At 37.4% G+C, this 27805-nt stretch overlaps 1 protein-coding gene across 1 annotated transcript; it reads right to left on the bottom strand.

Moving 5' to 3' along the window:
• Window positions 1-1324: 1324 nt before the first annotated feature.
• Window positions 1325-19556, bottom strand: RPE65 (retinoid isomerohydrolase RPE65). Its single transcript, XM_037499831.2, has 14 exons — window positions 19501-19556; window positions 18328-18410; window positions 16219-16369; window positions 14180-14287; window positions 13937-14078; window positions 12931-13078; window positions 11666-11747; window positions 11295-11427; window positions 11046-11185; window positions 10129-10258; window positions 3365-3479; window positions 3173-3267; window positions 2959-3070; window positions 1325-1851 (listed from the first exon to the last, which is right to left on the bottom strand). The coding sequence occupies exons 1-14, from the start codon at window positions 19509-19511 to the stop codon at window positions 1700-1702; spliced, it is 1602 nt and encodes a 533-aa protein (XP_037355728.1). The 5' UTR covers window positions 19512-19556; the 3' UTR covers window positions 1325-1699.
• Between the last annotated feature and the right edge of the window lie 8249 nt (window positions 19557-27805).

The raw sequence follows: 27805 nt of genomic DNA, 5'->3' as shown, positions 1-27805 counted from the left end.
AGTTGAGCTTAGATGAGCATGGTGTAATTTTACTTTACAATTTCTCTTTTTCTATAATTTTATATATTTTTAAAAGTATATTTAATAAGTATAATTTTAAAAAATGACTTTTATTTAAATAAAAAATCCAAGTGAATGCATCAAGTAACTGTGGTCAGTCTATTCCTTCAAGCTATTTTCACTTATTCAAACACAATGCTAATCTGAAATACAATGATATATAATATTTTGAGCATAAAATAGATATTAGGATTAAGATATAGAATGAAATATTTTGTTAATCTCCATTTTAGCAAGATGTAGCCCAGGAAAGAATAAGTTTTAAAATAAAAGTGTTATAGGACAGGGAGAGGGGTAGCCCAAACCCCGCAAATCTGCCTGTTCTAAATGGGTTCTGCCATCCGCCGCATCAACACAAAACACATGAGACTTTAATGGGAAGGAACTTTAATACAATTTGGAAACAATACAGGAAAGGCAAAGAATCTAGTTTCTAAATCAAGCACCCAAAGTTACCCATCCCCTCATGGGTAAAACTCCATCCATATGGGATCGGCCCAGAACAAGGCCCCAAAGCCTGCCACAAGTCTAAAGCATCTTCCAGTGGGGACCCACAGAAAAGGGTCAGAAACAACCAGACAAGCCTGGAAGGAAAAGAGCAAAATCAACATCAAGATAAAAGCTGCCATTGTCACCTCCCCACGGGTCTCACCCACATCTGTGTCACCCAGTCCACGACCAAAAGAAAAGCGCAGTTTCTTCACGTGTCTCTAGGCTCCATGCGCCTCCTCCAGGTCTCCTGGCTCCATCCTGCTTCCTTCCTCAGTCTCTTCTGCTGCTTCTCTTCTTCCTGCTCAGCTCCACCCTCCCTTGGGTGGGGCAGGGAACCTTCCCCTTTCCTGGGGACCACCCTGTTACAAAAGTAGTAACCAATTCTGTGATTTTACATAGAAATTATATTTGTAAGTATTTTATGCTATTTTTCAGAAAATTATAGTCACTTCTATATGTAATAACTTTGATGTTATTTTAAGCTTTTAATAGCTAGTTTAACTTCTGAGATGTTATTTGGTTGAGAGTCCTCTGTTGCTTAGAGATAAGTTTCCTCTCTGTGAAATCAGAAATGGTAGTAATTGCCTATGTGAAATGGAAATGTTAAACTTCATAAAGCTTGAGAATCTCTGAGAAGTAACATATATGCATACAATTAACATAATTACTCTTAGATAATAGTCCCCAGCTTGAGAAAAAGTTTGGTTTGACATTTAGTAATTAAGTCTCCTTGCATGATACTGCCTTGCGTTGGCAAAGTCACATACAAATCAGTGTAGAGGACTTTGACTTTTAAATGTTGAAAAATAATTGAAGCAGATAGGTCCCTAAAATATACTTTTATAACAGGAATAAAAACAATTTAATAAACCCACATTCACTTTCTATTTGATTGTTAAATATATAAAGAGATTTTACTTAAGATCTTTCTATCTCAGAGAAACTCAGATTATCTAACTATATACTTTTTTTTTTTAAGAAAATGGAGTAGTTTACTCAACTCTTACTTTCTTTAAAACATTGCAGAATTGTGTATCTCTGTAATTTAAAACCATGTAATACAGCAAGCTAAGATTGGGGAGAATTTGATTTTAAATCTATGTTTTTCTTGGTTTTGTCTCCAGAAACAAATCTTGCTAAAATGTGCTCAGGAATTTTTGAACAGTCCATGAAAGGTGACAGGGATGTTAATCTCCACTTTAGCTCTGGCAACTTCACTCCAGTCCTTGGCATTAAGAATCAGGAGATAAGCAGGCTGTTGTCCTGCTCCAGGGCTTACCACCACACTCAGAACCACACCTGTTAATGAGAAGGATATTAGGGAATGTGGAGAAGAGAATCAAGGACTATATATTAAATGTCATTGAAATAAAATAGGAGGTATTACAAAAACCAAAGCAAACCAAACTAAACCATATAAATTGACATCTTGTCCTGACTCTCTCACCATCTGGTTGGGTGGCCACTCTAAAACGTTCTTTTAAACTCTTTAAATTCAAACTGAATTCTGGGAAGGGAGTGACCAATATATCTTGCCCATTGTTATATCCCAATAGTCTACTACAATGATTAGAACATAGCAGGTGTTCATTATATTTGATTGAATGAATAGATCTGTGTTTTTATTGCTAACATAAGATTTAACACCTTTTTTGTCTATTGTAAAAAAAAGTACTGTGACAGTCAAAAGAAAAATACATATTAAAGGGGTTTGAAAACAATAAGGTATTATCTCTTGTTGGCAGATTGCTTCCTCCAAATAAAATGAGAAAAACCTTTTACAGTTTTGACTGTAAGGGATGTATATGTAAAATAATTTAGCATGAAATGACTTTACAATGCCTTATTTTATTCATTTCTCTGTGGCTTTTATATTTTAATCCCAGGGAGTATAGTCTACCTCCCTGCCCCAGCTAACCAGAAGTTAACTAAGACTAATGCTTTATAATTGAGTTGCTGTACTTTAGGGAGTAGCTCTGGATCTTTCCAACCCTAGCTAACTAAATTAAAAGCCAAATGCAGAGTTATAAAATAAAGCTGTATTCTCATTTTCTTTTATCTGTTAGAATACTCAATTTTCTACTTTAGAATGCCGAGCTTTTTCAGAAATGTATATAAGTCAGAAAAGGCAAAAACCTAGAATTCACATTTCTGTTTCTTTCTCTCTCTGTCATCTAGAGCAGGCAGTGATGTTCTGTCATGACAGCAGATGGTACATTAGAATTTTTTCCAGAAATATGACCACAATATGAAACACATTTGCAATAGGCTTAACTTCCTTAGTGCTATGTCATTCTGTGGTATTAAGGATCATTTCTGAATAATCGGTGTGACTCCTCTCTTAGTGAATTAACATATGAAATTCCAATAAAAAGAGTGTTCAGATTTATCCATTGCTTGCATTACCATCATCTTCTTCCAAGGCATCTGGGTGAGAAACGAAAATGGGTTCTGATGGGTATGAATCAGGCTCTTGCCATATCCAAGTTTCTTTAGTTTTAACATTCAGTTTACAGAGCTGCTTGTAAGAAAGAAAAGTAAATCAATTAACCAGTATTCTTCACTTGACTGGTATATGACTCAAAGTACTGTTCTAATATTAGTAAGACGGTTTAATTACCCTGTCTGGAACAAAGTGATTCAAGCCAAGTCCATAGGCGTATGTGTAAGGTTTCCCACCATACTTCTGGTAATTGATTTGAGGAAACTCAAATGCTACAAAGGAGAGTACATGTTAGGCAAACTCAGTTAATCTCTTTGAATGCAGTATTTTATTCTTTCTCATGTTGGGTTTTTCTCTAAATCACCTCACCTTGGCGAGGCCCTGAAAAGAGAACTTCAGGTTCCAGCCAGATGGTCTCATCACTGCACAGAATTGCAGTGGCGGTGGTATTGGGGAGAGTGACTAAATTCTTGCCTGTGTCAGCCTAAGAAAGAAGATGACAGAAACCTCCATGAGCAGGAAAGAACATCAAGCAACCATAAATACAGTCTTCCTGAGTTTTGTCTCCTGAGATCTAATTTCTTAAATCAACATATAGGAGGAACAGTGCCAGGAAAACTCTAGATGGGGACCTAGAGACATGACTGGGAAAGCTGTCTGTGTCTTTGTCAGTCACTGCCTGTGTATCACTGGCAAAGTCGCATAACTTCTTGGACCCTCAATCTCATTTCTAAAAGAAGACAGTTCTTAAGTAAAATTTAGGGCTCTGAGGAAGGGTATCTGAGAAAAAAATTATTTTTTCTACAGAACAATTAAACCTCAACCACCAAGGGATCTATTTGTAGTATTTCTCTCTTTTATAATAAGGGTATATTTTGATGTTTGAAAAATATCACAGTTATTTTGTCAAAAGGAAAAAAATACATAGAAAGATGACTAGATCAAATGTTCTTTAAGATCTCTTGTTCTCCATTGCTTCTCAACACATACACACAATTTTAAAGGAAAGTTTATGAATGGAATGGATACCATGAGCTCTTTTTAAGAACATATTTATATATTAATTAATTTATTAAATATTTGAGTATATGTACATGGTATATTTCAGAGAATAAACTTCTTGTCTTTGTGCAGCTTACATTTTAGGTTGGGGACATAATAAATATAATTAATAGATGAAGCAAGTACAGCAGAAATGTGAGGAGAAAAAACAGAGCAGAGTAAGGGAAATCAGAAGGGTGAAGGGGAGATGGGTTGAAATGTTAATAAATAGTCAGGGTGGGTGAAAGCTGAGACAACAATGAAGAAGAGTGTTCAAGTAGAGAGAACAAATAATACAAAGATCTGAGATAGGAGGATGCCAAATGTACTTGAGAAGAACTAAAGATACCAATGAAATTGTAACTGTCTGAACATGGTGAAGAACAGAAGAAATGAAGTGTAGAGGGGAAATGGATTATGTAGAACCAGATTATGTAGAACCTTGTAGGCCTTTGTGAAGACTAAAGTCTTTCTGTGAGTGAAATATGGGAAGATGGGAAGCCATTAGAGTGTTTAACAAAGGAGTGATAAGCTATGTTTTATTTTTAAAAAGATCACTCTGGCTCCTCTGTTAAGAGTGCTCTTGGCAGTAGGTGAAATACAAGTGTAGGGAGGCCATTTTTGTCTTGTAGTAGTATAGTCAGGAGAAAACAATGGTTTAGACTAGGCTAGTAGCTAGAGAGAAGTGCAAGTTGGAATCAAGAGGATTTCCTGAGAGATAAGGTAAGGGGTGGGAAAGAAGCATGAATTAAGAGAGGAATAAATTATGACATCAGGGTGTTTGGCCTGAACAATTAAAGGTAGATACCACAACAGAGATGGAGACTATGGCAAGTCAAGTCATATAAATTTTCTGGTAGGGAAAGATGAAAGTTTAATTGTGTCTTGCAAAGCCTGAGATGTTTATTGGACATCCAAATGGAGACATGGATTTGGCAATAGTATCAATGAATCTTGAATTAAAATGAAAGTTGAAAATATAAATGTAGGTTGATTTAAAGCATGGAATTTTACAAAGGGAATTAATGTACAAATAGAAGATAGAATGAGGGGCTGAGTTCTGGTGCCTTCCAACATTAAGAGATCTGCTAGGAACAAAATGAGAGTAGTGCAGGTGGGAGCAAAAGGAGTCAAGAGAAGGATTTGTAGGAGTGTAAAATAACGGCATGATATGAGTGGTCCAATGACAAGGGGAGGAGAGAGATGATACAGGAGACGAGGGGGAGGAATTGCTTGAGTAATGTCCTTGAGTGGGTGAAGAAAGATGGAGGGACTAGTTCTGGATAGGATGATGGTTAATTCGGTATGAGTACAGATGCTAGTGGGTGGGTAAATGTGGTGGCAGAAATCTATGTTCTTTTCTGATTCCTTTCATTTGTTTCAGTGAAATAGGAAGCAAAGCCAACAGCTGAGCTTGAGTGTGGAGGTGGGAGGTGTTAGAAATTTTAAGAAAAAAGGTGTGAAATATTTAACTTGAAAGGTGGGAGAGTAAATGAAGTTAGGAAATATAGCCCTAAGGTTTGTGGTCATACATTTAAAAATGGTCCAATTAACATGATTGAGTGTTTTTAGCACTTAATTTCAGCCTCAGAGGTATAAGTATGGAGTGGGTGGAGAGCTGAATTTAACTAGGATTGTGATTTTGACAAATGAGTCTGACAAAGTAAGAAAGAGAGGAGAGAAATGAAGATCTATACATGAGGTGATTATAATTATTAACCATGGAATTTTAATTGAGTAAGGAGGGAAGATAAGGAGTGAGGGAGGAATTGTGAGATGGTAGTAGATTTAATGGATTGGAGGTTCCTAGTGGGTATCATGGTAGGGGAAGCAATCTTGAACGGTAGCAATCAGACTCTGTCATGCATGAAACTAAAATGGAAGAGGCATGGTCAGAGGTAGTTACAAGGTCAAGGATATGACCATTGGGAGTAAGTGGTTGAGGTAATTGAAAACCAGAGTGATGGGAGAGGTCAAGGAACTGAGAGAAGTTTTTGGATGACTCACCTGTGATGTCTGTATTTATTTATTTATTTATTTATTTATTTATTTATTCATTCATTCATTCATTCATTTATTTGTTTTAAAGATTTATTTACTTATGCATACAAGAATGAGGTTACAGGCCAGAGGTGTTGGTGGCAGGTGAGAGGATTCACCAGAGACAGAGTGGGGAACAAAACAGGCAGATTGACCAAGGTACACTGCTGATGGGAGCAGCGGGCAAGTCAGGAGAGGTCTGCTGCGCCATATGTGTTGCTCCCTGGCTGGGGATAGAACTCATGCTGTAGTGGCTGCAGTTAGCTTCATAGGTTGTGTCTTAACCCCTTGTGCCACCAGGGAGGTCCTGTGATGTATATATTTAAATCATCAAGGGTCTGGAGTAGATCTGGGGAATGTGACATTAAGCTGGGAGGGGGAGCGTGGTGGCTAGTGGATGACGACAATAATGAGGGGTATACATGTGTAGATACCACGTGGCTATATATTTGGCTGAAATGAGATTAAGAATTGGGAGCTATAAAGGGTGGAGGGAAGGAACAGTGGTCTGGAAGATGCAATGAAAAATAAAGAGGACACCTATCCCAACTCTGGCCATAGGAGGAGGAAATGCCACCCCTGGATATTGCTGCAGGACATACCAATGTCCTTTAGAGAGAACCAGAGTTTGGTTAAAGAATGAAGGTAGAGGAAACACTGTGAGAAGAGGATAATGGGAAATTTTTGGTAATGTGTGATGAATTAAGAGGAAATAATGAAAGATTTTCAGGGTAGAAAAGGATTGGGAAATGAGGTATAAACAGAGGAATAGATTTTATGAAATTTTGTGAAATGAGGCTTCAATGCTTAGTGGTGATGTTAGGAAAAAGAGAGTGATATGTGTCATAAACATGTTTATGACATGTTGGACATACATATAATTATTATATGTATGACTTATATGACATACATAAAAGTTTGAATGTCTATGTCAAACATACTAGGTGATGTTTCAGTTTAATTATTTTGCTGTTCTATCTTATTTAACTATTAAATTACTTTGTAATGAAGAAATTTTTAACATCATCTTTGTCTTCCTCAAAAAGCAGTCTCTTGGGCCTCCCTGGTGGCACAAGGAGTTAAGACGCAACCTATGAAGCTCTGTGCAGCCACTGCAGCACGAGTTCAATTCCCAGCTGGCCAGGGTGCTACCCACATGGAGCAGCAGACCTCTCCTATCTTGCCTGCTGCTCCCCTCAGCAGTGTACTTCAGTCAATCTGCGTGTTTTGTTCCCCAATCTGTCTCTGGTGAATCCTCTCACCCTCCACACCTTTGGCCTGTCTGTACCCCATTTCTTGTATATATAAATAAATAAATCTTTAAAAATAAAAAAGCAGTCTCTTCCTTTCGACTCCTGCCTTCTTTGTTTTTTAAACAACTGCATTTATCCTTTAGTGAAGTAATCTCACTTCTGAGAATCTATCTCATTAATATGATTGCACATAGACAAAATAATATACAAGCAGAGTTATTCCTTGTTATATTATCTGTAATAGCAAAAGATGGAAAACAACTCTAGTTCAGCATTAAGGGACCTTTGTGTATGCTCACACAAAGAATACTGTGCAATTGAAAAAAGCAAAATCTTCAGAATACATTGTTCAATCTCAAAGGCAAGGAACTAAATAATGGATATAGAAAGCCAATTTTGTGTAATGGGAAATAATAAATATATATATGTATATTTGTATTTCCTTATGTTTGCATAAACAAATAAATGGAAGACTGAAAACTCCTACATAGGAAATGAAGGGAAAGAAAAAGGAACAAATGCAGATAGAAGTTGGAGTGAGCCTTTGCAGTGTATCCCTTCGTATGTAATTTTGGCCTTTCAACTCCTTAAATGTGCTACTTATTGAAAAAGAATAAAGATACATTTAAAGAGATTGTCATTATCTTAATCAGTAAACTAGGAACTTCAGGCATCTTATATTCTTTCCTCTTCTTTGCCCTCCCTTAATCTGTTCATTATCTCACCTTCCCCTAATTTATGATTGATTGCTTCCTTTTGAACTCTTAGAAGCATAGACTGCAGTCACTGCTTCCACAGTCTCACAAATTCACTACCTTGGCACCTATTTCTGCCTCTCTCACCCTATTTTCTTGGACATCACCAAATCTGTTGTTTCATTCTTTATCCTTTTCAACTTATCGAAATCAGAGGACACCAATGAAACGCTCATTTGCCCTATCCTATGTGACATCAACTGTAACTCAGGGTCTTTGGCACTTTTTCCTTTTTCTTTTTTGTCCATTTTCCTATCACTTTCTGCATATGGGCATTACCCAAAATTCTTTGCTTCATTTCTTCTCTTTTAGCATTTTTTAGCTATCAATTTTCTCATTTTAAAAATAAGCAATTTGTTTATTTCTTTTAGAAAACTTACTCTGAAGTATGATTTTTTTCCTGCTAGCAGTCTCATTTATCTGTTCTTATATGTTTGATCATCATTTCAATGCCAATAACTACCAACTCTTTTCTTACAACCCTAATTTGTCTCACAAAGTCCTGCACCTATATATGAGAGCCCAAAAGACACCTTCAAGAAGATGTTTTGATGTTGATGATGATAACAAGTTTATCATCAAGTTTATCAAATTTAACAAATTGTGTCAGGGACTATATTTAGTGCTTGACATGTTTCACCTCATTTACTGATCATTACAATCCTATAAGATGGGTGTAAGGAAAGAAAATTTAAAGTTAATAAAATTAACTGAAAATTTCACAGTTGATAAATGGCAGAACTTAAAATTGAGCCAGAGTCTGTTTGACTTATGTCATTGCTTTTACCCATTATCTCTTCTTCCTCATAGTTCTACAATTCATGTTTATTTCCAAACCTGCCCTACTTGAAATATTCCCAATTTCCAAAGGCATTAGTCTAGACATATAGACTTAAAGGATCTCTATGAGCATTTATATGTCTAAGATTTAATTCATCCAGCCATCCAATCAAATGCAAGATTCTCTTAATTCCACTTGCAGGAACTCTCATTTTTGTCTGTGTTTGTTTTCTACTACCACTACATTTTCTATAAACTGAATGATTTTAATTGTCTCCTATTCTGGTTCCCTAATTCCCTTCTTTCTGCACTTTTAATATATATATATATGTGTGTGTGTGTGTGTGTGTGTGTGTGTGTGTGTGTGTATGTCTGTGTGTATGTATATACATATATGTGTGTGTAATATATACACGTGTTCATATGTTCCTTTCTGCCTTTGTAGAAGCTTTTACTTAATTGTAATGCCCCATTTAAATCTCCTTTTCCTTTCTCATTCTTTAAAGTAGCTTACTTTACAGCAGTAGTCTGGTTCCAAATCAAGTTAACTTCCCACTGCATCTGATCTAAGCCTTGGGTACAATGTTTTATATTCCATGTAGCTGCCTCAACCACTTTTGTGTATATGTTTCATATAGACATGAAAGAAAGTGTATTCTCATGCATCTATTGTGAAATTTTATTTTTCTTACTTTGATGGTCATTTCGATCAAACTAAAAAAATCTTTATTGCTCTGATATTCTATAAAGACAGTCACTGAATACAGGGAGCCAAGGTAGAAATAAAGTGATATCTAAAACTTTTAGTACTTTTTATGCTCTAGTGATATTTTAAGAAGATTTGTAGAAAACTAAAATAATGGGTTATTTCCTAATAAGAACACCTTTTGATGTTTCATTTCTCTAGAATTTCAAATTATGAATTAATTTATGTTTATTATTGACAAAAGACCCCAGGAATCAGTGGTCTGCACTATTCACTGAGAAAGTATTAAAAGTATTTTGTAAATGAAAGAATAGCAGATTTAAACTCAAAACCTAGTTTTCATTTTGGCTCTGCCGCAGTTTGCTTTTGCTAAATCATGCCATTTTTGTAAGTTCATTTCCTCATTTGTAAAACTAGAGGAGTTGAATTAGTTTATTTTTAAAGCTCCTTCCAGCTCTGAAATTTCAAGAATCTATATGTATAAGCATAAAAAAGCATAAAATCCTGAGTGAGATGAAACATCCTGGTTATATCTGAAATCTCGTAGATGGCAGTTACCTTGTCAATATTCAAAGGAAGTACATATCTTCTAACCTCAGGCTGGGGAGCCTTTCTAGCATTTTTTTTCACCTCTTCCCAGTTTTCACGTAAATTGGCTAAATATAAATAATTGTAGACAAATTCAAACCTGTAAAAGTAAGAAGTCAAGAATGAGCACAAATACAAATAATTTTAGAGAGATGATTCATGTCTTTTGAAAGCACAAGTGCCTGAGTATTCTTATTCCCCAGCTCAGAAACTGCTAATGACCCAGGCATATTAGAACTATTTCCTCCTTCCCCCATTGGGTGAAAACAAAGAAATCTGCCTCGTGTATATGATTAAATAACAGCAAACTTCAATACTTCCTATTCTGTTTCTTCATCAATTATTCTTTTTCTATTTGTATTTTCAGGGGATATATATATATATATATATATATATATATATATAAATATATATATATTTGTGGGTATTGGGACCTCCCTGGTGGTGCAAAGGGTTAAGATACAGCACTATGAAGCAATCCACAGCCTCTGCAGCACAAGTTCGATCCCTGGCTGGCCAGGGAGCATCCCCATGGCACAGTAAACCTCTCCTGTCTTGCCTGCTGCTCCCCTCAGCACTGTATTTCAGTCAGTCTGCCTGTACTGTTCCCAACTCTGTCTCTGGTGAATCCTCTCACCCACTCCTCTCTGACCTGCACCCCAGCTCTTGTATGCATAAATAAATAAATGAATTCTAAAAAAAAAATGTGTGGTGGGTATTTCTGATTACCTGAATTCCCTTCTGCTTTCTCAATTATATTTTGGGATTTAAGCATATTTAATGCTTTTTAAGATGTGACTCTAATTTGCAAAGATGGAATCATCTTGGAAAAGGTCCCTAATTTTCAGGAGCTACCAGGCAACATTTCAACCAACATCCTTCCTTACCCCTTCCAACAACAGAGATCCACAATCAGAAATTCATTGTCTTCATAGGTGTTGATGTGATGGAAGAGGTTAAAAGAAGAGGTCCTATATTTATTATTAAGATACTTTCTTCTTTTTTTGTCAGCAATATGTAGCCAAACCTAGAAAAGTGAGGACAATATTTTGATGCATTTAACAAGGAAAAAAGTGTACATTATGGAACATACTTTCTCCAGAAACATAAACCTGGTAAATAACTGTAAGACTTACCCCCATTGTTTCATTGGACTCAAAGCAATCCATGTAATTGGCTCCCCAAAGACTCCATGAAGAAAGGAACTTTAGGAGGTTAATTTTGACTGGTGTCTCCACAAAAACAATATAGTTGGGAGTCAAACCAAAACTGTTCAGAGACACAAGATGGACTTTGAATGGGAAAGGTTGATTTTCAAATCACAAAGAAGTATATACACATAAGGTATGCTTAGTTACATGAGTCAACAGAGTCTATAGGAAATTAATTACATTTTAAATTTGGATTTCTGAAAGAAAATGTTATGATCAAGACTGGTATCAAAGGTACATAAAGTAGATTTTAAACTTAAGTTTTCCTGAAGATTTATAGCAGGCCTTCCAATTACCTATGGACATAAGATGGCTTGAATCGGTCACTGCAGGGGAATTGTACGATGACCTCTGACTTGCTTATTGGATCTTCCTTGTCTGAAATAAAGTGATTTTAAAAGGCTTAAGAACAGCTTCTTTTTTTTCTTTTGTTAAACACAAAGCATTTAAAACAGTTTATGCAAACAAAAAATGCATGTCAGATCTTGACATTTTTTAGTTTATTTTCATGTACTAGTCATTTGAATTTCTTAACAAAATTTTCTGTGAAATTGCAATCACCCAGGAAAATCTAAATAGCAGCAGATTTGGAAAATTGCACTAACATAGCATTGCAGCAGGCAGAATAGTGTAGATTAGTCTCACAACAAATGAAGGTGAGTTCTAAGTCAGGGAAGTAAAGTAAAACTTTAGTATGGTCAAAATGACTTTTACAATCTCCTAAATTGCCTATAAAATGTAGTATAGGCAGGGCTGTGTCAATAGCCCTGTACAATATTCTTATGTGCATTAAAATTTATTTACTACTGAATCAGTAGTCGTCAAACTTTAGTATGTGCCAGAATCACAAAAAGAGAGTCTTAAAGTACTGATTGTGGGTCTCCCACCATAATTATTCATTCACCCTGCCTCAGATTGGGCTCAAGATTTTTATTTCTAACAGATTTGCGGGTGGCTCTGCTAATCCAGAGTCTAAGCTTTAATAACTACTCTAAGCAATATTTAACAAAAATCAATGTACGTTCAAATAAGTCTATCATCAAGAATTTCTGGCAATAAATGGAAAATTCTAAAAAGTATTCTGCTTTCTGTTGTAATAGTCTTTCTCTATATTAATGTGAATTGATAGATTTGTTTGCAGTTCAGAAATTAAACACACTCTACATATTTAGTACACTTATAAATATATGTGTGTATGCTATTATTGTGAACATATATTTGTTTAAAAATTTAATTTTTCCCAGCACATGAATAAGTGTTTAATAAATGCTTACTTGAGTTGAACCTAAATCTTCTATTCTCAAATCCACATATATACTATGTATGTAAAACATGGAATAGAATTTGACCACTTGTTTTCTGTATTTTCAAGTTGTTATTTCCTGCCTTGGTGCCCTTAGGCATTGGTTTCCTAGTAGAGTAGTAGTAAGAGCAATTATCCTAAAATACAACAGTAATTTAATTGTGTCTCAAATGCTATTGCAGTCTGGCATCCTGAATTTCTAATAATTTTCTACAATATAGACACTCACTTTAAGAAGAGTTAAATTGGCAAACTGACCTGCTTGTAATGGAGGAATTTTTATAACACTATAGGCAATTGAAAAATTTTTCCCAAAGCAATTGCCAATGTTGTAAACAGTTCCATCACTTTCAATGTGGGGATGAGCAGTAGCTCCATTGACAGAGATGTAGTTACAAAGATCTACCTATGGAGGAAGAGTAAATATCATCTGTGATAAGAAAAAGATAAATTTACACCGTTGGTACCTGGATCTGACCTCACTACTACTGTTTATACCTCCACCCCAAGTGCATTTTCTCTTTCTTTCCATCTCTCTGGGCATTACACTATTTTAGTTCTAACTGAATTCTCTTCAGTCTTCAGTGCAGAGCTCTCCTCTAACCCATATGCTAACCCTTCCTGCTTCTGGAAGATGAGAGTTCTCTCTGACTGGGTTCTTTAACTGATGTATACTATATACTGCTTTGATTCGTTATTCTTTTGCACAAATTAGCTGCCCTCAAATGAATAATAATCTTGAATCTTGGAAAAATTGTATTAGATTGAATTGTATAAAATTGCTGATATAGTTTTACTTCTAATGAAAATGTCCACAAGAAGGGGTAGGTAGATTTGTGCAACATGCTTACCATGAATGGCAGAGTTAACAGTATTAGTTGCTACAATTTTTTGAGTACCACATACATGCTAGGTCCACATTAGCCTACAAAAGCCATGAAAGGCAGGGACTGTTACTTACTCACTGGTATGACATTGCATATGGTATAAGTTCTGGAACATGGAAGGGACTAGTAAATATTTGTGTCACAAATGAATATGTTAGTCTTTTTAAATGGTTTTCCTCCAATCCACAGTGTGTTTAAAATTTCAGGGATGAAGAATCAAGGTTTGCCCTATGTTACAGAGATAGTAACTGATGACAGAGCAAGGATCTGAAACTTATCTGGCTCTCATGTTCTTTCCACCAAATTGCACAGTTGATTTAATTCCAAGTTGCAAATTCTAAATTCCTGAGGAATGTTGCCTGAGCAGTTTGTCCTACCTGCTTAATTGTCTCCAAGGTCTCAGGATTAATCTTCGTAATGAAGTTGGTCTCTGTGCATGCATAGTAATCTTCCCCCACTGGGTAGATATTAACAAGGGCATTGTCAGTAACCTCCACTCCTCGAAAGTAAGAAAAAAACCTGCAGAAGCAAATGGATTTTTCAGTCCAATAAATTTCAAGCCATGAGAGAAAAAGGACTAATGTAGAGTGTCTAATAACAGGCAATGTGGTTTCAGTAACCTGGAAAATATATTCTTGCAGGGATCTGGGAAAGCACAGGTGCCAAATTCTGTTATGACAATCCTTTTCTCAGTCATTGCCCGTACATAAGCATCAGTTCGGATGAACCTAAAGGACATTGAGATTTGGGGAAAGGTCATAGACAGCATGGTCCACATGGAACTTAGATTGGTCATTCTACTCTTTATCATACATCCATCACATGAACAATGAAGAATTTTGCCCAGTTACTTCCTCAGGTGACCAAGGGAGAAACAATGAACCATAAATTTCAATTTATGTCTTCTAAACTTCACAGTGACATGAGGAAATCAAAGCTCTGAGAAATTAAGTTATTAGCATATGTGGCGTAGCTGGGTTAGAACTCATGTTGCCAAAGCTGGAAAACATATCTTTCTATATTATAACACTCAGCCACCACAGGACCTCTGAACTTATAACCCATCAACCTATTCTTCCTCGGGAAATATAGGCCATGGTGTTGAGATATATTTGAATATCTCTAATGTCCTTCTTGAATTTTTCTTAAAATTTAATATGCTGTTGCTCGGCTAAATAAGCCAGAAAGAAAAAGAAAAATACCGGATGGTCTCACTCATAACAGGAATCTAGAAAACCTAAATATGGACCAGGAAAAAGAATAACTATAAGAAAGAAAAAAATCAAAATCAGCAAACAACTATGAGACACTCTGGAGGGGGGGAAGGAGGGACTGGGGTTAAAATTGGGGTTGCAATTATATGGGGAATATAAAAAGAAAAAAAAAGAAAAAAAATTTAACATGTTGTATTTTCCTAAAACTGACAAAAATAAACACATTTTCTCCCCCCCAAAATTAATTTTATGGCTTTTAAAAATAGGCATTCTTGGGCCTCCCTGGTGGTGCAAGGGGTTAGGACATAGCACTATGAAGCTATCCGCAGCCACTGCAACACTAGTTCAATCTCTGGTCAGGGAGGTGACCTACATGGCACAGCAGACCTCTCATGACTTGCCCTCTGCTCCCCTCAGCAGTGTATTTCAGTAGCTCTGCCTGTTCTGCTCCCCACTCTGTCTCTGGTGAACCCTCTCACCCCCCACACCACTGGCCTGTACCACAGTTCTTGTAAGCATAAACAAATAAATCTTAAAAAAAAAATAAAGTAGGTATTCTTGAATCCAGTCTCACACAGACATTGCCTAGAATTTCTTATGTGGAGAGCTAATTGAAATCTGATTTTTTACTTTCATAAAGATGAACAAGTACCAAGGCATTTAAAAGGCAAATCAAAGTATTGTCTGCCCTCCAAAATTGACTTTCATAGATAATTTTTTGCCTGAGGTCATCTGTTTCTCTACTATTGCATTCTAACGTATCCTGACTATTCCAAGCGTCCATTTACTCCTCCTTCTAAAGTCTCTTTCCAGTAAATAAAATCTGTGGCCATTAATCAAGCTACTAACAGGTCTGAATATTAAAGCACAAGGCAAACTATTTATTGTGGTGTTAATGGGAGCTTCCTGGAGTGACAGCTTAATCCCTCAAACCTTTTAGCTATATTCTCCTATTTTTAAGAAAACTCTCCTTTGTATCAGTATTATTAATACATATTTGGTCCTTACTTCCTTTGTGTCATGCCTTCTTCCATCCCAGTGGTGTTTCTGATTATCATGTAATAACTGTAATAATAGCTGTGATTATTGCTGAATGCTTCCTATATGTGAGGTATTGTGTTTTCATTTAATTCTTGTAATAAAGTAGATTCTATTATTTCTCCCATTTTATAGATAACAAAGCAAAGAATTAGAGATTAGCTGACACATGGTGTCTTGAAGCCAGACATATCAGACGCCGAAACCCTAGTTCTTAGCAGCTTCTTTACCCCAGAGTATAGCTCCCTGGTGTCCATGCATTCACACTGCCCCGGAGGATTCTGAGAAGAAATGAGTGAAGAAATAAGTGCCCTCTTGGTTTAAGAAGGTTGAAAAGCACAACAGAGAGGAGCTGAGCAAGGCTTCATCTCTGGGGGTAGGGAGAATGGAATCAAGTCCTCTTTTACCTTCTATGGTACGTGACGTGTCCTTCTTTAAAGTCAAATTTGTGCAGAAGGGCTTGCCCATCAAACAGGTGGTAAAACGGCTCAGACCCAACTTCAAAGAGTCCAGGCCCACATCGAAGGAGACTGCCAGTGAGCCAGAGTGGGATCCTGCCTGTGATGTAGGTAGGATACAGATCTTGTTTGTTACTTCTGCTCTTGCCTAGACTCAGCCCTGGTATGTGCTGTAGCTATTAGCAGCCCAGTGGGAGAGCTTCTTCTTTACAAAACTAGCAATGATTTTCATTCCCAGTTCTCACACTGGGTGGCAGTTAGGACATACTCTTTCCTAAGGACTTGCCTCCCTATCACTAGGAGAGCAAGTAGGGGAAATGTGGCATTGTCTCAGGGTTTCACTAAAGGATTAGAGAAGGGAAAAAGCATCTTGAAGGGAATGGAATTTTCCACCTAACAGATTTCCTCAGAAACCAATACATTTGCTTTTTTACCATCTTTCTTTTAAGAAGAATTTCAAATTTCTTTGACATATTTTGATGAGTGTGGGTAAGAGGAGCAAAGATCAAGACATTTAAAATAAGTGCACTTACAGAAGAAATCCCTTAAATGAAACAACAAGAATACTGGCTTTTAAACGTCTGTAGCTACACCTCTTTGAGGGCATGGGCTGCTGTATTTTGCAGCCTGCAGTAGCAGAAAGTACACGGGGCTGGGTGTCAGGAATCTGGTTCTGGTTTAGGATTTGCCATGTGTCATATCTGGGCCTCAGTGTCCTCATCTGCAAAATGAGGACACAAGAAAGACCTTAAGTTCTTTCGGTTTAAGCAGTTAGGTTAATATCCTTTCATCCAATTGAAAGTACAGTGTTTGGCAGCAATTGCTTTTTTTGTTTTTTGTTTTTTTTTAAACAAATGTGTTATTTCCTATAGCTTAAATTTACAGCCCACTTGATAAGGATTTATAAGCCTAAAAAAATACTTGAAAAGAAAGCCTGGCTAACTAAAAGTAATGTTAATTGTTAGAACCTAGCTTGTTAGCTTCAGAGTCTAATTGAGAAAGAACATTTGACTCATCCCTTTTATTTTGCAGAAGAGTAAATTGGGTGGAAAGACTTGCCAGTATTTGGCGCTTCCCACAACTCCTGTCTAAGCAAGGATGCTGTGTGGTTCGTTGTGTGTCTTTAGATAATGATAACAATAGTAACAATAACTATTATCTATTGAACACTTGTGTTGGATACTGGGTGAATCTGTTTTCATTCTCTCATTTAATCTTCAGAACATCTCTATGAGGTAAACTTTGGTTTTTGGTAGTTGAGGGAATTGAGGCTTAGAAAGTTTAAGTAACTTGGATGATGTGCAGCTTATAGTCATAGAGCTGCGATCAGCCCTCCATCTGTCTGGCCCCTGAACTAAGACTCTTCCAAAATAACTGGCATGAAATTTATCACCCGGGCCTCCCTGGTGGCGCAAGGGATTAAGAAGCAACCTATGAAGCTGTCCACAGCCTCTGCAGCATGAGTTCCATTTCCCAGCTGGCCAGGGAGCTACCCACATGGCGCAGCAGATCTCTCCTGACTGACTTACCACCCGCTGCTCCCCTCAGCAGTGTATTTCAGTCAATCTGCCTGTTCTGTTCCCCACTCTGTCTCTGGTGAATCCTCTCACCCCCAACACCTCTAGCCTGTACCCCCAGCTCTTGTATGCATAAAAAAATAAATCTTAAAAAAAAAAAAAGAAATTTACCAACCTTTCGTGTAACTTTCCCAGATGCTTGTCAATGGACCTTTGTTTATCCAGACACTTATAGAACAGACATTTATAAAACATTCACTATATTGTAGGCACTGAACTAGGCAATGACTAGTTTAAAGATGTCAAAGATTTAAGTCTAGGCCTCAAGGAATTCCAATTAAGTAGGATTTTTCTATATTAGAGAAGTAAAGGAAAGGTAGATGAGAGGAAATGGGTTCTTGGGATGATAAAAAAAATGCAAACCTTCAGATTTCCTCATTGTAACTCCCAGGGGAAGCCAGTACTGAGTTTCGCCAATGAATAAAGAGACAAAAAAGAGAGATCTCAGAGATAAGACGACTTCAAGATTAGTGAGACCAACCTGTAACATGAGCTGTGAGTGGTGAGGACAGTTCCTCTACAGTTTCAAACAGTTTCTTGTAACCTCCAGCAGGATGCTCGACTCTGAAAAGGTATAATAATGAGGAACAATAATGGCATGATGGAATAACGTTAATACTTAAAGAAGGCCAGGAGACAGAGGCAGAGCTCCAGGAGAAAAAGTTCTCTGTGTCTCTGTGCTAATCCATCACTGTCAGTCTCGCCTGGTCTGGAGCACATGGGGCTTGGGGGTATAGAAAGCACTGATTTGTGAGAGTCAGTGCTACTCCTCTGATGTCAGGGAAAATGATCTCCATTTTAATGTGACAAGGATTTAATCCTGCCCTCAGTAGTTTTCCTGTATTTCTGAAGACAAATCAAATGATCCTGGTTCTCTTCTTGACAGTCCTTCTGACAGAATTACTCCTCTCTACCCTTCCACTCAGCTTGCAGCATCTCCTTGTTGATTCTCTTGCCTCACAGTTTCAATCCCCTTTACTCCTACGCATTGGGAGAAGACAGTTTTTTGGGTCAGTACCTCATCCTTTGCTATTCATTCGTATTATACCTTTATTTCTCCCTATTATCTCATTTCTTTACCTAGTCCCAAGAGCTAAAAGTACTTTTAATTTTTTTTATTAGATCAAGAGAGTCATGTTTAATATGTGTACATATTTTCTACCTCCATTCTTAGGGTCTATTTTCTGACTTCTTAGAGTGGGAGCTCTGACCAGAGTCCCAAATCATAATTATAGTTTATTAAGCATTTACTCTGTGCCCCACATCATCAAAAGAATATTGTGTGTTAATAGTGCATTTAAATCTCACAGCACCAGTGTATTCATTTTATATATGGAAAAACCTAGAATTCTAAAAGTTAAGTAATTTGCCCAAAATCCTATAGCTAGGAAATAGCTGAGCAGGAAGTGGAAGTCTAATCATTAAAATCTTCATTTTCAGAACTGCTTCCAAGATCCAGTCTAAGTCATATAAATCCCACTGTAACCTAACCCTGAATTATGGATATTTGCTTCTATATATAAATAGGAAGAAACTCCTCCACCAAGACCCAGGCCTCCCTAAATAGGTCATCAGTCCTCTTCAGGAGCTCTAGAAAAGTCCAGTTACCATCAACCCACTAAAGCACTGAAAAAAATCTCCCAGAGATACTTACTGGGTGGACATTTTCTCTTGGTGGAGGACTAAGAGTTCTGGCACCAAGTACAGAATAAGTTAGGAGCCTTTATATGCCCTCTACATCCACCAAAAGTCATGGTGTTGGGAATCCTTTCCCATCCCCTCAGCTGAGGGAAGACAGAAGTAGCTTTCAGTGTTCACATTCTTCTGATACTTAAGCATTATTTGGGGTTATGTTTTCCACAACGTTTTTTTTTTTTTTTTTTTTTTGGCTATTTTCCAGAGACCTCAATCCTTCCTAAGAAGATTGTAAAGTAGATTAGAAAGAAAGGAGTTCTATGGGAATGGTTAGCAGTAAGCCTGAGCTGATCCAGGTCACCCCACTGGAACCTGGTACCTCTCTCTGGTGCTCATCTCTCTCCCCCACCTCTGTTCCCTCATCTTCACTCTCATTCATTTATTCATTCACTTATTTTTTTTTGAATCTATTACACATAATTCGTGAACGAAACAGAGATGAGCACTGTTCCTGTTTCTATAAATCTTATAAATCTGCAAGGGTAACCAATAACTAACAAATATTCAATAACACTTTGAAAGTGCTAAAATAGGGAAAACTTGGAGTGTTGTGGAAGCACAGTGTAACACTTCTAACCCTCTCTGCTCACCTTAATGATCCTGCTCAGTGCTCTAGTTCCAACCAGACTGCAGACTTTAGTTGATTGGCAGAGGATGAAATCCTTTTCGTATCCTTGCTGGTCACTAATGCTTGCCAAATTTCCACCTGAACTTCCTGTCCATTCGTATGTGTTTCTGTACATAGAACAATTCTGTAGATAGGATAATTTTATTCATATTTCCACACACTTTTATTAAGCCTCAATTATTTGCCTGCACATTCATGGTACTGCTCAAAGGAATCTCTAGAAGACAAGATACATAGTAAGCCAGTTGACAAGTACACTTTTTTTTTTTTTGAGAAACTCATTAACCATTTAAAATTTAATAAGCATTTATGTCTAGTCACCCTAGAGTTCTTAAACAAAACTGTATAACAATTAATCTGAGGGCCTCCCTGCTGGCGCAGCGGTTGAGCGCTGGGCTGCGAAGCTGCCGCAGCCTCTGCAATGCTGATTCGATCCCCGGCCACCAGCAAGGGTCCCACATGGCGCACAGACCTCTCCTGCCACACCTGCTACTCCCCTCAGCAGTGTATTTCGTCAGTCTGCCTGTTCTGTTCCCCGCGCTGGCTCTGGTGAATTCTCTCACCCTCTCGCGCTTCTGACTGTACCCAGTGTTTGTATAAATAAATAAATAAAAAAATCTTAAAAAAAAAAAACCCACAATTAATCTGAGTACTCCTCAAGGTAAAAGCTAAGAGCTTACTTTCCCAGCCTGCTTTGTAGTGAGGGAGCAAACATGTGACCTGGCTTCCACCAATTAGAGAAAAGGGCAGAGCTCCTAGTAGTACCACCTAGTGCCCAGCATCAGTGGTGTTTCTGTCCATCCAAGGCAGTAGTGTCTCCACTGGAATCATTCCATAGTGGAACCTACAGAATTATCACTAACATGGTAGTCTCTAAGTCCCACCTTTTAACCATCCCAGAGACTCTGTTACAGTGATCTACCTAATTTTTAAAATATTTGTGTACTTCTTTGATTAGAGCTGCTTTCATTGTTCACAACTAAGAGTTCTGCCTCAATAACATGATAGTAATATAGAATACTGTGGTATCACAAGGAAGAACATATGTATGTGTGTATAAATATGTAAATATACATATATGTGTATATATATGTATGTGGAGGCCTCAGAGGATTTTTTAAAGCTCGTATCTAAGATAGGAAGAATATTTAAATGTTAGCTAATCAGGGAGAAGAGTCTTGAGACATTTGTAGGACTTTTAAAAATCTGGAAGTGATGGTGATTTGGGGAAATGGCAAGAAATGAAGCTGGACTAGAGACTATCATAGGACAGATTTTGCAGTTTTGTAAACTATGCAGGGAAATTGAAACCCATATCATGAGAGCAGAGGGAATCACCGAAATGTCTCATCCAGCAGTAAGTGACATAACCTGATTTGCATTTTATAAAGACCACTTTGATTTCATTGCAGATAATATGTTGTAATGGCAGATTTGAGAGATAAATCAGAGAGAAACTAAATTAGTCAAGATAACTGATGTAGGAGGATGTTTTGGGGAAGACTATGAATGCTCAGATTCAAGAGCTTTCCATGGGAGTACTGATAAAACTTTATGACTGGTGAAAGATTAATTTCTGGATTGAAATATGGCATACTCATTGAGATAGAACACATTGTATGAATGTGTGTGTGTGTGTGTGTGTGTGTGACAGAGAGAGAGAGAGAGAGAGAGAGAGAGAGAGAGAGAGAGAGAGAGAGAAGTGATGTTTCCTCATGCAGAGAGAATAAATTCTGATTTTGATATTTCTATTGAAGAAAGAGAATATTAGGGGCTGTGAATGTTTCAAGGTTCCATAGGAAGTAGTGTAGTGGTATAAGTTGGAATTTGAATGATAGGTAAGGTGTGGACCTAGAGAAAGTGGAAAAGGCATTCCTGGTGAGGAGAACAGAGTAAGAGAAGGCCAAACAGGCAGCTTTGGAGGTGGATATTGAAGAATTTTCTATCTCCTATGCCATTTCAGTTAGATTTCATTTTCTCAGAAGAGCCTCTTCTTGAGAAGAGTTATGGGTAATGTTGTGATATGTGTAAACTATTCAGTCTACTGAAGATAAATTCGAGGAATACCAGGACCCAGTTGCTTTATTCACTTTACCTGCTGTTCCAAGGGTCCAATGTAGAAAGCTTTGTGGTAGCCAGATGCCAGAAAACCTATATTTGTCAGGTGATAGAGCTTTAACAAACTGCATTTTCTATTGAAGATCACCTCAGCAGATGAAATACTGTCTTACTGGTGTGTACAACTGCACCAAATGCTTTAGGTATCCCTGTACTGTCCTTGGAATTTTGGAGTTGTAGTCATGTTGTTTAAGAACAGTAACTGATTTTAGTTATTTTTGCATTTTGTTTCCATCTTTGGTAGCCTTTATTTTCAAACTATAAATCCTAAAAGTTAGCTCTTCAAGGGCTATTTCTTTCAAGTAATACAATTTATGACAATTCATTCCTGGAAAGCTTATGGATGCATGGATTGTGTTAGTATGCTTGATTAAAGTCAGGATGAAAACGAATTAGTATGCTATGACCCCAAGTTCTATAGGTACAACACTGGGAAAATATGCAAAAACCTTTTTTAGCCAAAAGTACCCTATAAATATTATTACTTATCAATGTTCATTCTCCAGAAGTTTGGTTTCATCTTTAATCTTTCAGCTAATAGCTTCTACCTCAGTAACCCATTTCTCCTATTTTCTTGTTGGTATGGCATTAGAGAAGAGCTGGGCTATACACTTTCCAAAATGTCACCTTAACTTTTTTGCTTCTAAAGCCCCAAATGTAGACTTTTTTTTTTTTTTTCAGATTAAACTGTGTTCTTCTGTCATTGCACTGCCATATATTGGATTGCCAGTATGTTGTTAATTTTACTTTCAGCTCTCCTTCTTATTCTCCATCTCAAATTTTTATTATTTAGTAAAATCAGATCTTCCTTTTCAGTTTCTGTGTCTGCCAAATAAATTGTTTCCTTTTGATCCTTTTGGGTACATCTGCCAAATGACTTGTTCTTAGAACTGGAGATTGCCTGGCTGTTATTTATTAGCCAAAACAAGGCATGATGCCAGCTCATATTTCAAAGGGTTTGAAAATAGTCCCTACCTTTTTAGCTTTAGTGAGAACTAGTGTGTCATATGGCCAAAGTCATGAATATAAGGAAAGACAAAGAATAAGAACTGGTACCATTTTTGCAGGGTGATACATAGGAGAACCAAATAGGACTTCTAGGTTTTTGCTTAAGCAACTGAATGAATGTGTCATACTATTCTTTTTGACTAGTGGAGAACTGACTCAGTGGGAATGGGTGTATCAGGTGTTCCCAGTAAAATGTGAAATGCTGTAAGGAATTTACACAGGAGGTGGGATTCAAACCAAAGCAGTCTGATTCCAGAGTCTGCATTCTTAAATGAATTATTTCCATCCACACATGGAAGTTTTGGTAAATATTATTTTCTTGATTGCATAACATGGTCAATGACATTTAGTGGGCTTTGCAGACAGATGCTCCTGCAAGATTCCCAGTTGACTTGCCCCTTACTTGTGTCTTTAACTGATCCCCAACCATATGCCAGAGTCATTCCTCTGAAAAGAAAAATCAGACCATGACTGCTTTATACTCAGAAACTTTCAAGAGGTCTACATTATCTATTGGATAAAACACTTCAGCTACAAGATCCTCCATAATCTGGCCCTTGCCTCCTTCTTAGTGTTATCCTCTACCACTCTCCCCTTTCTTTTGTGCTGCAGTAGTACCAAGCTATTCATTGCTCCATGTTGATAACACACCATTTCATGCTTCCTTTTCTTTACGCCATCTAGCTCCTTTGCTTGGAACTCTCCTCTTTCTCTGTCCATCTGGTAATTTCGGCTTTCCTCACATTGATAGAGCATCCCTTCTGTGATGCCTGAGACAGGATACTCTCTTGTATTTTTTCTTCTGTTTGTATTTATATAGATCTATTTTTGTATGTGTTCCATTGTTATTCCATTTGTTAGCATGTCTGTCTTCCATTTTAGATTGCAAGCTCCTTGCTTAATGTAGAGAAATATAATCAAATCACCCCCAGCATAATGACATTTGGCAATGCCATTCAACACCTGTCAAGATGGAAACTGGCAGTCACCCCAGCTGACCCCTCAGGGTGAAAACCCATAAGCTAGCAAAAGCTCTGCGGTTACTGCTGACACACTCCCATAAATCACATTTGAGGCATTCTTCCCTGATGTCTCCCTACCACCACCAAAAGGTAGTTTATGCTCTTGCATCATTGAAAAATGTCAGGAGGATGGAGGGAATTTACTATATATACACACACATAACCATGCATGCTTGCTCACTCTCTTCTTTTCTCTTCTGGTGGACATCAGAGTGCCCTTTAAAAAAAAAATATTTATTTATACAAGCATTGGGTACAGTCAGAAGCATGGGAGGGTGAGAGAATTCACTAGAGCCAGAGCAGGGAACAGAACCCGCAGATGGACCGAGACACTGCTGAAGGGAGCAGTGGGAGCAGCAGGAGAGGTCTGCGTGCCATGTGGGACCCTCGCTGGTGGCCAGGGATTGAACTGGCGATGCAGAGTCTGCGGGCAGCTTTGCAGCCCAGCGCTCAACTGCTGTGCCACAAGGAGAGGCCCCCAGAGTGCCCTTTTGCTGGTGGGTCTTACCCCAAACTCAGGAGCTCACCTTTGCACATGACTTGTGGGTAATAAACATTTAAAATATCTGTGTTTGGGTGTGAAGATATTTTGAAATTGCAGAGCCTGATAGCCTTAATATTATCACTTGTGCATCTTTATGTTCAGGGCATTAGTGCAAGAACTTGATAAAAGTTATTGCTTGTTGAACCAAATTAGTGAAGGCCACTAGAACAACTGCCTTAATGAACTGAGAATAAGGATAATTTCAAAAGTGTGTTTATAAATGGGTGCTTAGGGGTTGGGTTTAATTTTCCTAAAGAATGTTAAATATTTTCCTTGAAATCCTGATTATGCTCTAATGTTAATGAATCAGCTCTTTGATTCACACACATACACAAAAAGCACAAAAGAGGATTCTGGGTCAGCCCTATTGGATTAACAGTGCCTTGTCTATTAAGTGTCCCAGCACACTCATAAGTGCTCAGGTTTTGCCCATTGTTGTGAATGTAGAGAAAAATGGTCATCTGAAATCTTTTAAAAAAAGAGACTCCCTGCTCCCTTCCCTGAACCAAAGAACTAGTTTATTAGACAAAAGAAGAGCAAATGTAGATTGGGAGTTATTTATCCTATTAACTAAAAGGCACATGAACATCAGATAAAGAACTATTCTAATAGTATTAAGAATCTGCTTGTGTTGATCCAGTTTATGGAATTATTAGATTGCTTATGGGGCATTTTCAGATAATGGAAGATTAGGTTTCTTAACAGGAGAAAGTTATTACTAAAAATTGAGCGTTCACACTTATTTTTATTCTACTACTTATCATTCTATTATCTATGTCCCCATTTAGAGAGTTTCTTGAGGTCAGAGTCCCTGCTTATTTGTACAGTATCAGAACTGAACACTTAGCAAGTTGTTGCTAAATATAATACTTTAGGCTATTATAAATAGTAATGTTATTTTATTTTAAACTTCTACTGTTTGATGCTAGTTTACAGAAATAAATTTGAATTTCTGTTGCTCTTGTACCCTGCCATACTCCTAAGCTCATTTGTTAATGCTAGTAGATTTTTTAAAAATAGAATCCATCAATGTTCTACATAGAAATCATCTTGTCTAGGAATAACAACAGCTTTATTTCTTCCTTTCTACTATGGGTCCCTTTAATTTTTTTATTTTCTTGTCTCATTGCCCTGGTTAGAACTTCCAGTACAATGTTGAATAAAAACAGCAGAAAGAACATCCATTCTTTATTCCTGACCTTAAATATAAAGTTCTGAGTCTTTCACCATTAAGTTTGATGTTAGGTAAAGGTGTTTTCATAGATACCTTTTATCAGATTGAGGAAATGCCCTACTTGTTGAGGATTTTTAATCAGGATTATATCAAATGTTTTTTTCTGCACCCATTTAGATGACCATATGGATATTTGTTATTAGTTTATTAACATAAAAAATACATTAATTTTTCATATTAAACTGATCTTACATTTCGGGAATAAGTCAAAAACATCATTTTTAGATTTTATTTGCTAAAGTTGCAAGAGTTTTTGCATCTTGCTCATGTAGGACACTGGTGCATATTTTTTTCTTTTAATGTTGTCTGGTTTTGATATCAAAGTAATGATGACTTCAAAGATGAGTTGAAAACTCCAGCCTTTAGAGGCTGTCTATATTCCTTAATTTGTGGTCCTTTCCTCTATCTTGAAGCCAGCAATATAGCACCTTTTCTCCTATGTTTCTTGCTTCCATCTTTACATCTTTCTCTGACTCTGATCCTCCTGTCCTACTGTAACAGGGTGGTCCCCAGGAAAGGGGGAGGTTCCAGGTTCCCTGCCCCACCCAAATGGAGGGTGGAGCTGAGCAGGAAGAGAAGAAGCTGCAGAGGAGACTGAGGAAGGAAGGATGGAGCCAGAAGGAGACCTGAAGGAGGCACATGGAGCCTAGAGACACGTGAAGAAACTGCCCTTGTCTTTTGGTCATGGACGGGGTGACACAGATATGGGTGAGACCCATGGGGAGGTGACCATGGCAACTTTTATCTTGATTTTGATTTTGCTCTTTTCCTTTCGGGCTTGTCTGGTGGTTTCTGACCCTTTTCTGTGGGTCCCCACTGGAAGATGCTTTAGACTTGTGGCAGGCTTTGGGGCCTTCTCTGGGCCAGTCCCATTTGGATGGAGTTTTACCCACGAGGGGATGGGTAACTTTGGGTGCTTGATTTAGAAACTAGATTCTTTGCCTTTCCTGTATTGTTTACTACTTGTATTAAAGTTGTATTAAAGTCTCATATGTTTTAAAGTCTCATATTGTTTACTACTTGTATTAAAGTTGTATTAAAGTCTCATATGTTTTTGTGTTGATGCAGCGGATGGCAGAGCCTATTTAGAACAAGCAGGTTTGCAGGGTCTGGGCTGCCCCTCTCCCTGCCCTGTAACATAATCACAGGATTTTGGCATTAGGATGTGAGCTTACTTGGGGACCTGTTATTCAAACTGCCTCACTGCTACACCTTAATAAAGCTCATCTTTATAGTAAAGTTCAAGTTCTTGGATACAACTTAGATAAATATTTTGGATTTTTTTTTCTTTCCACTGTATCTCCAGTAGCACCCTGCTTAGTTGAGCAATCCTGAGCTGCTTCTACAACCCCTTGCTCCCAGAACACAACTGCTATTTCTCATCCTCGTGCTTTGCTCCTGTCCACCAAGCTCTAATCTCCCATACATCTTCTCTACATTCCTGACCTTTGGCAAAATACTCTGCAAGCGCATTGCCTTATCTGAGAAATGTGCTTTGCACTTCTTTCAATGGAACCTATCCTTGCCTTTACTTTTGACTTTATCACACTAGATCAGAACTGATTAAGTATTGGCTACCTTGTTTATTAGTCAAAAGCTGCTTGAGAGTGGAGAGCGTGTCATTCATCTTTCTAGCCTCATCAGTTAACGTAGTACTTGGCACAGTAAGGGCTTAAGAAAAGTTAAATGGATAAGTGGATATCACTGACA

Source organism: Talpa occidentalis, unplaced genomic scaffold, assembly GCF_014898055.3.
Source record: "Talpa occidentalis isolate TD23 unplaced genomic scaffold, MPIMG_talOcc4v2.1 talOcc4.9, whole genome shotgun sequence".
NCBI classification, from domain to species: domain Eukaryota; kingdom Metazoa; phylum Chordata; class Mammalia; order Eulipotyphla; family Talpidae; genus Talpa; species Talpa occidentalis.
Note: the sequence above shows the minus strand (reverse complement) of the source record. Positions and strands in the feature narration are given on the sequence as shown.